The 11,959-nt window shown below is 37.4% G+C and overlaps 1 protein-coding gene across 1 annotated transcript; it reads left to right on the top strand.

The window, feature by feature from the left end:
• The first annotated feature begins 890 nt into the window (after nucleotides 1-890).
• Nucleotides 891-2,390, top strand: gsx1 (GS homeobox 1). The gene is made up of 2 exons (XM_084730293.1): nucleotides 891-1,429; nucleotides 1,537-2,390. Exons 1-2 carry the CDS (start codon nucleotides 1,051-1,053, stop codon nucleotides 1,887-1,889), a joined length of 732 nt encoding a protein of 243 aa, XP_084586419.1. The 5' UTR covers nucleotides 891-1,050; the 3' UTR covers nucleotides 1,890-2,390.
• Nucleotides 2,391-11,959: the final 9,569 nt, after the last annotated feature.

The raw sequence follows: 11,959 nt of genomic DNA, 5'->3' as shown, positions 1-11,959 counted from the left end.
TGTAGATGTTTTTATAACGTAGTTTTATGGGCAACATTTTATGTATATTTTCTTAATTCAGGTTAAATATATGGATATATTTTCCTCCATTTGTTTTTTGTATTTATAGTTATTGAAAAATACCGTTCACTGTTTCAGTGCTCTAATGTCATTTGAGTCAATAAAGTTTATTATTAAACGGTAAATATCTTACCATTACGACATATTTTTGAGGGATTATTGCAAAAAAAGTTTTGTGTATACATTCTATATTCTGTATATTACATTCTTTATAAAGAATATTGTCGATATATCAACGTCTGACATTTTTTACTTCCTAATATTGACATCGGCTCTAAAAATATTGGCCAGGCTCTAATAAGAATGTTTGGTGCTTATTCACAAAAATTAAGGGGAAAAAATGCTAAATTTAAAGACGTGCACATGCAACCGATAATGCATCTCACCAGGCAGACACAGACATAATGAACTTTGAATTTTAAAATAAACCACGTTAAATTATTCTGTAATTTACCTGCTGGTGTACATTAACAGATGTAAATATTTCTGAAAGTTTTCACGAGTGTTTCTCCTCTCCTTGCTTATACAGACACAATTAAGTCTATAACTCATAAACACCCCACATAATAGGCTGCTTAATGTCTAAGACAAAACTTGAATACACACACTGGCTTTCCGAAAGTGACAGGAACGTTTTTAAGCTGTGCTCCATGATAAAATGAGAGTGATGATAAAAGGGAGAATGGGCAGTGCCGCCTCTTGCGGCGTGGGTGGGGCTGACAAGAATAGACTACATTATGCAGTTCATTTAGTTAACAAGTGAAATAATGGGGAAGCGTGCAGTGGGAATGCCGAGAGAAAGGCACAAAACCCTATTGAGAGCTCTTGGCCGCTTACAGCGTAACCGTCACATGGCCGAACCAAGTCCACGGCAGCTATTTAAGGCGCGTCGGTGCGCCTTCAGCACCACTTCGCTGTCCACCGTCCCGACGAGAGCAGAGACAGACGCAGCAACTCCAACCACACGCTGAGCAACAAGTTTCTGCAGCCATGCCGAGGTCTTTTCTCGTGGATTCCTTGATTTTAAGGGAGGCCAACGACAAGGGGAACGAGAACAACCCACCTTTATTTCCGTACGCCGTGCACTCGCCGCACCACCCGCACGGTTTGCCGGGCTCCTGCCACTCCAGGAAGGCCGGGCTGCTGTGCTTCTGTCCGCTGTGCATGACCGCATCCCAGCTCCACCCGTCTCCACCGGCGCTGCCGCTCCTCAAAGCGTCTTTTCCTCCCTTCAGCTCACAGTACTGCCACTCAGCTCTGTCCAGGCAACACTCCTCATCCAACAGCGTCAACCTGAGCCACGCACCTGGGATTTACCAAGCTGCGTACTCGGTGCCAGACCCGCGACAGTTCCACTGCATCTCCATCGGTGAGTTGAGCCTCATTTAGCTCTTCATCGTGTTGGAAAAAGTCACATTTCACCTGTTTTCTTATCATGCAAACTGACTGAATCTTTCGGTTTTTTTTTTTTTGCAGAAAACAGCAACGGCAAACTTCAGAGCAGCAAACGCATGCGCACAGCCTTCACCAGCACGCAACTTTTGGAGCTGGAGCGCGAGTTCACCTCCAATATGTACCTCTCCAGACTGCGGCGCATCGAGATCGCAACATACCTGAACTTGTCCGAGAAACAGGTGAAAATCTGGTTCCAGAACCGCCGGGTGAAGCACAAAAAGGAGGGAAAGAGCAGCGGCCAAAGGACTGGATCTCATAACTGCAAGTGCTCGTCCCTGTCCGCTGCCAGGTGCTCGGAGGAAGAGGAGGACGACATTCCCATATCTCCATCTTCATCCGAGAAGGAGGACGTGGACCTGTCCGTCTCCCCCTGAACTGAACTCTGAACTCCCTCCTCTGAAAGATTTTGGTCCTCACGATTTTTAAATATAGCCAAAAAAAAGACTGATCCGCTTGTGTTCAGTCGTGTGTACATAGACAGAGAATATTTAATCAGGGAATTTCCCTGAAGTATTGTATAGCTGTATACATGTTGTACGTTTTGTATGTAGTTTTTTTCTGAAAACGGTCCATTTTGTTGTTGCCAATCCGATCAGTATGGTAGGCATATTTGTAAAGACAAACTCAAGTGACAAAAAAGAAAAACAATAGCAACATTGTTTATTAGTATTTTGGGGAAGACAGTATTTTGTATACATGGTGACTGACTACTGCTTAGATTCATTCTATGTGGATGGAACTGTGACTTAAAAATATGGAAATCTGGAGAGAAAATTCCCTCAGTGTCACTCTGAAAATATATCTTCAGTGTAATTGAAAAATATTTATTTATTTAAAAATGTTCATACTTAAATAAAAAATATTTCTGAGCGGCAGATACGTTGTCGTGTGAGTTTTGATCTTTACGCAGCACTGAGTGCGCACATGGCGCGCGTAACCGGGTTAATATTAGAAGCTTGGACATTAAATCTTACTAAAAATGTTGTGAGAAGACAATCAGATAATGTCAAATACTGTGTGTTAGTCTTTGAAACAATTCAGTAACATGAATTATGTTTACACATGTTTAAATTCCCCATGGCTGCGCTGTATGTGGCGAAGTCCAGCGCGTTATTTCAGGCGTAAAACTCAGTTTCTTTGCGATTTAGAAAATATATTATAATATTTTCTTACATGAAGCTATAGATGCTAAGAAAGGGTGTTCAAACCCCAAAGTGACTGACAGTTTTCTTTCTTTCTTTCATTCTTTCTTTTCTTTTTCTTTCTTTTTTTTTTAACCAAAAAGTCAAAAAGAAAATTGGGGATGCCAAAAGTAATTCTTCTGCCTGCACTGCGCATTAAACAAAGCGAGTTTGTCTACAAGAAGTTCATTGCTTCATGAGCTGAACTTCATCCTGGACGAGTAAATCAAATGCTCAGTAATCTTTATTATCACTCAGAGGTGATAAAGACGTTGTTATTGTTGTTATTATGGGGTCCCTTTATGTGCTCTCCCAGGGGGACACTCGACCCAGATATCACTGCCTGCATGGCCCTTCGGAGCTCTTTTCAGGTTTCATCGCAGCTGAAATGATCCGTCTCGTGTGACTGAGTTAATAATCACTGTGGGTGTATATAATGGTGCATCAGGAGAGCGCGCATCTTAAGATATCGATCTAACATGAAAATAAATGAGCCAAAGACGCAGTTTGGTGTCCATGACCCGTATTGTTCTTATTGTTAACGCACCAGTGTGGTCAAGTTTATGGTCGCTTTTATGAGCTGCAGGTGGGTTTTTGACCGAACACAAGCCTCTTCAGCTCAGCCTGTATTATTTTAAATAAATAAACATAACAATTAATTAGCATATAATGTGATTTTTATGGCAAATCATTAAGTCCGCAAAATGAAATAACATGCCAAGTCAGATAAAACGCAGCATGCTCAAACATAAATTTAGTTTTTTTAAAGCAAAATATTTCTGCAAGCTATTCTGGTTTAAAGAATATAAAAAACTATATTTATATATATATATATTTTTTGAACTTCAAAATATGTCTTAAAACATCTCCAAAAACACCGATCCACGAGTTTAGCGTATAGTTCCAGTTTTGTTCGCCTATTTTACGCACCGCTTCAGCTGCTCTCTGACTGAAACTCTGCTCTTCAAAGTTATATTTCTCATGTTGAATAGGCTTTAAATTATATTTGCTTCCTTCAAAAGTATCTCTAGACTTTTTTAAAATGAGTAGAAACTGTCCTTAAATTGCGTACAGCACATTATCTGCATCAGTGTGCCTTTTCTGGACGTGAAGTTTCACTTGTAAACTTTCATTTAATTGTTCACTTAACCATTTTAACAAAACTCTAATATTTGCATTTGTTAAGATATGGGATTAGACTATTTTGTTAATTGCACCAAAGAGCCCCATTTTGCTCACAACGTCCTCTGCAAAGCGCCCTTTATCCATTCAATAGCCCGGGGGTATGCGCCCTGGGGGAGCTTATACGCTCGGTGCTCCAAATGCTCAATTTATTTATTCTTAATTTTGTGCCGATCAATTCATTGAAGCAAAAAGGACTACGGTGTCTTTTTAAAAAGAAGAAAAGGGAATTGTGGACGTAACCTTGACGGAGCTGAGGAGAGGGCTCCCCTGACGCTGGAGAGCCGCTTGAGTCAACAGGCGCCCATCTAGCAGACTCGCCCTTGTCTTTATTCCGGCTAATTTTTTATTTACGGCTTTTCTTTGACATGTCTCTTATCTATCAGATTAAAAGAACAGCTTGTAACAAATCAGTCTGCACGATTTACAACAGCATTAAAAGGGGACAAAGGGAGCAGGCAGTCAGTACCTGAGAGTCTGGTAGACGGCGCGGCGCTGCAGCTGATTCGATGGTTTGAAAATACGCACGAAACAAAATACTTGAATCCTGAAAAAGAGCCTTTGTACGTTTCTTTAGAAATCAAGCAATTCTGCATGACAAAGGACAATTAATAAGCCGTCTTTTCACGACCAGCAGCTGGTTTCCCCGTCAAGGAAAGTTGGAAAAAATTCAGACTGAATGCGCGCAAAAGCCCTTTGCGCGCAGACAGCAACCCAAGGTGACCCATTTGGCACAGTTAAAATAACCAAGCCGAGGTAAAAGCGAGGGAACTGTCAAAAACATTTAAGCTGAAATATCTTGAAATTGCAAATCCCTTTATGTGGAGGGACGCTGCCGATGTGGGTTAGTCGTACAAAGGAGGTGGTTAAGTTGGAGAGGCTTTGGAAACGGACACGTGGCTTCTCAATGAGGGCTCTTTTGGACCCGCGTGGCTTGCTGTGGCACTGCACATTCAGCTTCTTTAAAACTTCTCCAGCTTAGTAAATGCGTGCAGTAAACCCCGACATGTTAACCTGATAACTTTAACAGAACACTTTATAAACTTTTAAACACTTCAGCGCGTTTATAATGTGTTTGTTTACTCACTTTTAAAGCACTAAACGCCTGCTGCTCCAGGCTCCCAGCCTCGCTTGGAAATGCACAGGACTGAGTTATTGTTGGAAGAGGGGAGCATATTTCAAGAGCATGTATTTTAAACAAGCATTTAATGGTTTAATGCACTTTATCTTAATATTTTTGTATGTTATGATGTGTAGTGATGTTTTTTTATTTTGCGTATTTTCTGCTTTTCCACAATAAATAGTCTACTGTAGTGGAAGGAGATGGATTACTGATATAAATATAGAAATGTGAACATGTTTGTGTGAATTTAAAATGGAAAATATGTTACTTTTGCATTATCATCCTGAAAGCAGCTAAATATCGATTCTGTTTATAGAATAACAGGTATTTTGGCACAGCTTTATCCAAACAAGTTGACCTGCACGGATGAGGTGGAAACACTTTCAGTTGCTCTCGATGTTTTTGTGGTTAAAGTGGGATAAAAATGGCACAGCAACATGTTTCATTATGGAGCTGTTTAAGTGCGTTGAGCTTACTGAAGTGTCGGGGAAGGAAACCTTGAACTCCGACTGTTTTCTGCAGCAACATTTGAAGCCATTCAGCTGTATATAATCTGTTTAACAGCTAATCAGTAATGTAAGATGAAGGACTGGCACGCAGCTTCACTTTTTCCTCACTTTCCCCCCCGCTCTAATTGAATATTCAACGCGCGCACCGTGCTCTGCTTGCCTTTTTCAGTGTGCACAGAATGCGCCTTTTTAATTCTCGGCCCCTATACACAAGCAAGCAGTGTCAAAGGTCGACAAATAATGAACTGCGCAGACATGGAAGTGACCTCTGTGAGTGAATGCTCCTGAATGGGATTCTGGTCCAAATATTAGACGTGACATTTGGAAGAAATTACAGTGGAGTTTTTTATGCAGTCATCTGACTGTTGTCACCTTCAGTCTGTCCACATGTGGACATGAGTGTCAGACTCAGAGGAGAAAGGCTGAATAAGAGGCTCACCAGGCCACTGAGGTAACTAAAGACAAACAAAAATTCTTCAGACTGTAGCAAGTAATGCAAAAATAAGGATTTGTAAATTAGAGCCTGACTGATATGTCAGTTGACCAATATTATCTATCTGATATTGGCCTGATATCACAGATTCATTGGTCTGTATTAGTACCAACATACCTATCTGTTGTTCAATATATGAAAACAGTTGTTAAACAGAACATAATGCAGATTGTTGGCATTATAGGCAGCATTCACTGTATATTTGATACTTTTTCTTAATTCAGGTTTAATATAAACATATTTTGCTCTATTTGTTTTTTATTTAAAATTATTAAAAGTACCAGTGAATAATAATATAATAATAAATCTCACCAGACAGACAGAGACATAATGAACCTTTAATTTCAAAATAAATCACAAGAAATTATTTTCTAAGTCTGACAGATATATTGATCAACCAATGTAGTTAGTCTGATATTGGCCTCTCATGCTTCTGTTGGTCCATATCTGTATTTATACCAATATAGACCAATATGTGCCTATATGAAAACTTTTTTTAACAGAACATAATGCAGGTTATTTTTCAGCTTTATAGACAACATTGTATGTATATTTAATCTGTGTCACGAGTGTTGACCACTGGAGTGACAGATATATTGGCCCAATATGGGCCTATCACAGCTGCATCAGTCTATATCAGTATCAGCATGTTGTCCAGTATACACCTTCATATATTTTGCTCTTTGTGGTTTTTTTTTTTATTAATTTAGATGATATTAAACCTCACCAGAGAGACAAAGACATACTGAACCTTTAGTTTTAAAATAAACCACAAGAAATGATTTTGTGAGTTACCTGCTGTTAATAATTAGAGCTTGAACAATATATAGATCTACCCATATTATCTGCTCGATATTGGTCTGTCACAAAGATATTAATCAGTGTTAATCAGTATCGACATGGTTCTGGTGGGGAGTGAACTTTATCCACCTCTTTGAAATGAGGTTGAGAGTTTACTAACCCATTCACCTGTATCAATAAGCGAGGTTAAACAGGGTGGGTTAGACAATTTATCCACCTCTGTATCTTACATAATGCAGATTGTTTTTATTTTTTAGGTTTATAGGCAGCAATTTATGTATATTTGATCCCTTTTGATAATTCAGGTTCAATATATACATTTATTTGTCTTTGTATTTCTTTATTTATAAATATCAATAATGAAAGTGACAGTCCACTGTTTCAGTGCACTAATGAACCTATAAAATATCCTTTCTCTATTATATATTTTTATCTACAAGTGTTAACACCTTTTACAAATCATTGACAAACGTGTGTTTGTATTCTATCTTATGCATATTATAGTCTGTGTAAAGAATATCAGTGTGAGAATTTTTTCACTCTCTTTAATGTAAATTTAAGACAGCACCATGTCCTCCACACTGTACTAAGTATCCATTTCTTAATTAAAACAACTGTGGTGCATCATGACTTGTTTTTCCTGCCGTATGAAGCCTAATGCAGTGTGTTTTTGTGTAGCAGCAGAAGAAATGTGATTTATGCAGTTTAGTGTGGCAGAGATTTCACTGACTTTGTTGCAATATGGACTCACGCAGTTCAAAGTGAGATTTTATTTTGAAAAGGACGACAGAGAGGTCAGTGCAGGTTCTCTGGCAACGGCAAACTACACGCACGCACGCACTGCGCACGCGCGCGCACACAAGCGCAGGTAGATGCATGATTCAAAGAGCGGTAGAGTTTTCTGTCTACAGATAAAGATACACGACACTTAACAGGAACAGGATATGTGAAGTATTAAGAACACTGCATGTACCTGAAGGAGACCGTCTCTGTTTTCAGCAGGTCTGTCTGTCTGTCTGTCTGTCTGTCCCGCGGTTCAGTGGCTCTCTCACTTGTGCAGTGTGGAGCAGGAGCGTCATCTGGTGGCAAAGACCAGAGTTAGGTGCTAGCGTGGAAGTGCAAGACCAAGCTTTGAAGAATCCTATTTTAGTGATAGTTAAAACCAGTTTTGAATTGTAACTAAGTACATTTACTGAAGTACTGTACTGACAAACATAGGGGTGACTTGGGACGGTTGCAACACTGCATTTCCTTCAGTTACTCAGACTATTTGTCTGCTAATTACCCATGCCAGTTAAAGATTATTACATATATGTCATATTGTTTACAATTTTTATCTGAATGAAAGAAATCAGACATTGCAGCTGACCTTGAGACAAGTGCAACACAATGAAGGGACAAATATGCATTGTTTTACAGTAATATGTTATACTATAATTTCTTTATTTAGTCGTGTCTATCAAATAACAATTATTGTTGGTTTTTGTGTAGAACATAGGCACATCTTGAATGTGAAGATGTTACAGATGCTATTTTCTCTCTGTGTGTCAGCCTGAGAGTGTAATAATTTGCGATGCAATAAACTTTAATTAAAAATGTACATTTTTATTTGGATTTGGATGTTAAATGAATGTGTCTTCTGTCTTCCAGGTGAGGAGAGCATTTAACTGAGCATATGCAGTTTGAGTATCGTCACTCAAACATGTTTCTAATTGGAGGAAAAAGACTTGTTGCCACTGTGCCCTGTTGCAACTGCCCCAGTCTACCTGACATATTCAAGGTACTTGTATTTTACTTTGTAGTTTTTTCATTTTATGCAACTTCATACTTCTTCCTCTCAGAGACAAATATTCCTACTTTTTACTCCAGTAAATTTGTCTGACAGCCGTAGTAACTAGTTACTTTTGAGATTACAGTCTTTCATACCCTTCCTGTCCACTGAAAACCATGTATATATGAATGTGGGGATTTTTAATTTTTCTTGAGGATTGAGGGTCTTTTATGGGTTGAGAAGATTTTCCATCTTTTTAAGATAAGATAAGAAAACCCCTCTTTGTTGTTGGAAATGCATTTTTATAAAACTGACAAAAGGGTTGTTTTTCTGACACCATGAAAAGTTGACTTTTTAGAGATTTGAGCTCTCAAAGGACAGCAATGATGCAAACATATGATGATTTTAAAGAAAATAATGCATTGCTGTCACTTAAGCTACCCAACAGTATAGTATGTAGTTAAAATGGTCTTAACGTTAAACATCTACAGCAGTAAAATGAAACATTCAAATTAATGAAACTGTAATATTAATCTAAGAACATCAGATATAGTAATAAAACACTGACAGGGACCGTTTTACTGTAGAATGAGTACTTTTACTTTTCATATTTACATTTTGCTGATCCTACATTGTAGTTGCATACTTTTAGTTGGAATCCATCACTGGTTTCAACAAAATTGTCACTGTGTAGCCTACAGCATTATTTTTGTTAAGTAAAATATCACAGCAAGGAACAAAAAGGCAGACATGCAGTTGTATGTTCCAACCACGATGCAGCACATGTAACTGTGCAGAATCACATCCAAAGGGTTCTATTTGTCTCAGGTGCCCATGTAATGCTCCTCATTCACACGGGAACGTCACAACCAGTACATTTTTCTTCATCACATACTTTTACTTTTAATACTTTTGAGTACATTTCCTTGATTATACTTACTAGACGTGCACAGATACATCATTATTTATATATGTGTCTGTTCAACAAAATCATCTGCCTCTGTTTCTGTATTTGGCTATAAAACCAGATGTGGGTGTGGTTTATACTAAAAGTCATGTTAAATCAAAGTTAGTATTCGTTGTCAGTGCAACTGTTGTGCCTACAAAGCATGAAAATTATTTAATATTGGCATATAATTAATTATGAAGGATATTTCCACATCCTCACAACACTCTTTTCTTATATCGCTCTCTTTTTATTTTTAGCTAAACCAAGTTCTGTGAACTGTCTGAAGCCCCCCTTTAACTTGGGGATATTGAAAAATCAGATACCGAAAAAAAAAAAGCTTTATTAATAGAAAGATTCTGTTTTGCATTGGAGATTTAAACTCTACAATAAAGATATACAAGTAAATAAAAATGTCTTTCAGTTGGAGGGAATAATCTTGAATAATATCTAATTTGCTTTTACTTAAATATCATTTTTAATGCAGGATTTCATTTGCAATGGAGTGTTTTTATAGTGTGGTATTAGTACTGTTACTGAAGTAGAGAATCTGAATACTTTGCCGAAGACTGGTGTTGGCTAAAATACTTTAAAGGGAGAGAGAAGCATAGCACAATGCCTAAAGTGCTTCAGCAAAGATTTGAATGGAGAAAGATGTAAGAGGAAGAAAAGATGTGTGGAGGAAAGGGAATAACCTGAATCTTTTCTGTTTGTACGGTATAAATCCAGATTCACAAACATGTGCTTCACACTGTAGCACTAACAAAGCTCATGTTTGACACTGGATGTTTTAATGAAAGCCACGTGTTAGCAGAACCACTGACTGATGTGATTTCCACAACTTTTTATTCTCATAACTTTCTGTTGTAACAAAACTCATCAAGTGTCTTATGTACATTACTTCAGGTGCCGTCATCAGATAATTAAGGCAAAACTCTCATCTCAACATGTGTAGTTTTTCCTATGAATACAGACGCTCCAGTCAGTCATTTTCAGTATCGACATGTATACAAAAGTTACAAAACAAATAAAGAACATCTCATATCTCATTTTGTTGAATAAAATACTGTAATCATTCATCCAGTCCATCCAAACTACAGTATACAAATACTATGTCACACCTCAATAACATTTGCATCTCTATAAAACACACTGTAACCTCCTTTAACATCCAGACTATGTTATGTTCATGGGTGCTTACCCACAAATAGCACAAAAAGGTAAAAACGTCAGATCCCGTGTTTGTAAAAGGCAAATAAAAGAGACAATAACCTGGAGATACCATCATCTAACTTTGACTCACAGCACCATCAAACACATCAAATACAGTCAGCGTGCACACACACAACCTCCAGTTTACTTCACAACATCAGATACTCTATAGTCTTTTTAATAATACTAGTTCTCATGACTGAAACAACAAATAAAAATGCCATAAAACACAAAGCACTTACAGAAAATAAAGATACACATGAATTAACGTCCTCCTGTGGGTTAATACTAATACATTTGCGATATATATTTAAATCAGAAAAGGGAATTTCCTTTTAAATATTAGTTTAAAAAAAAATCACATTGACATCAGCTTATCACAGAGCCAACACCTTCATACAGTATTATTTAATAAGTATCAAGTGTTTGTTACTAAAGGAATAAATAAACACATCCTCATCTACATGATCAAATTCATGGCCGTTAAACTGTTTTAACAGTTTAATTGTCAGTTCTTCAGTTTACCATTTTGTTTTCTGTCAGCCTTTATTGTACACTTCCTGTATTCAGAACCGTTAATCGTCAACATGTTATATCTGATATGTGATAGAGAATCAACTCCAGCTGTTGACAGGTCATTTAGTGTAAATAATCCAACTATATGTCATAACATCAGTCACACACATGGGTGTGTGTGTGTGTGTGTGTGTGTGTGTATGTGTGTGTGTTTTACATGATTTTATTTAGATTTTTCTGGCGTGCCGTGGCAGACTTCAGTACATCAAAATATTATAGAGACATAAAAATATGTGAAGTCCCTGAATTGAGTTTTTGTCCAAATATGATACGACAGAGTATCAGGACCAAATTAAGGAGGAAAAAAAAAGAGGGGGAAGATTTAAAAAAAAAAATTATTTGGGGTTTCAAGAATAAAGCCGAAATGGTATTTCAACTTTACGCTCACAAATTTTAAAAAGCTTTCTCAACATACGTATAACATGTTCTAGTTTGTTTTTTGCAATATATATGTTTAGTTACAAGCACTCATAAATATTCATAATGGTTTATATCTGTAATCATAATACATTCCAAAGCATTTTATAATGACTTACAATAGTGTTATGATACTTGACCTTATAACTGCTGTTCACTCAAAGCTAATAGATTTTACATTTTGGGTTACAGTGTATTAACACTGAGAATTATAATACACCGTGAACTTTGCC

This window comes from Lutjanus erythropterus, chromosome 11, assembly GCF_056507025.1.
Source record: "Lutjanus erythropterus isolate fLutEry1 chromosome 11, fLutEry1.hap2, whole genome shotgun sequence".
Classification (NCBI taxonomy): Eukaryota; Metazoa; Chordata; class Actinopteri; order Lutjaniformes; family Lutjanidae; genus Lutjanus; species Lutjanus erythropterus.
This window is presented reverse-complemented; position numbering and strand designations above follow the sequence as displayed.

Bases quoted from the DNA above. Each gene is read 5' to 3' on its own strand.
- gsx1 (XM_084730293.1), top strand. From the start codon at position 1,051: ATGCCGAGGTCTTTTCTCGTGGATTCCTTGATTTTAAGGGAGGCCAAC. The intron at 1,430-1,536 runs GTGAGTTGAGCC...TTTTTTTTGCAG, and splicing joins GTTCCACTGCATCTCCATCG to AAAACAGCAACGGCAAACTT.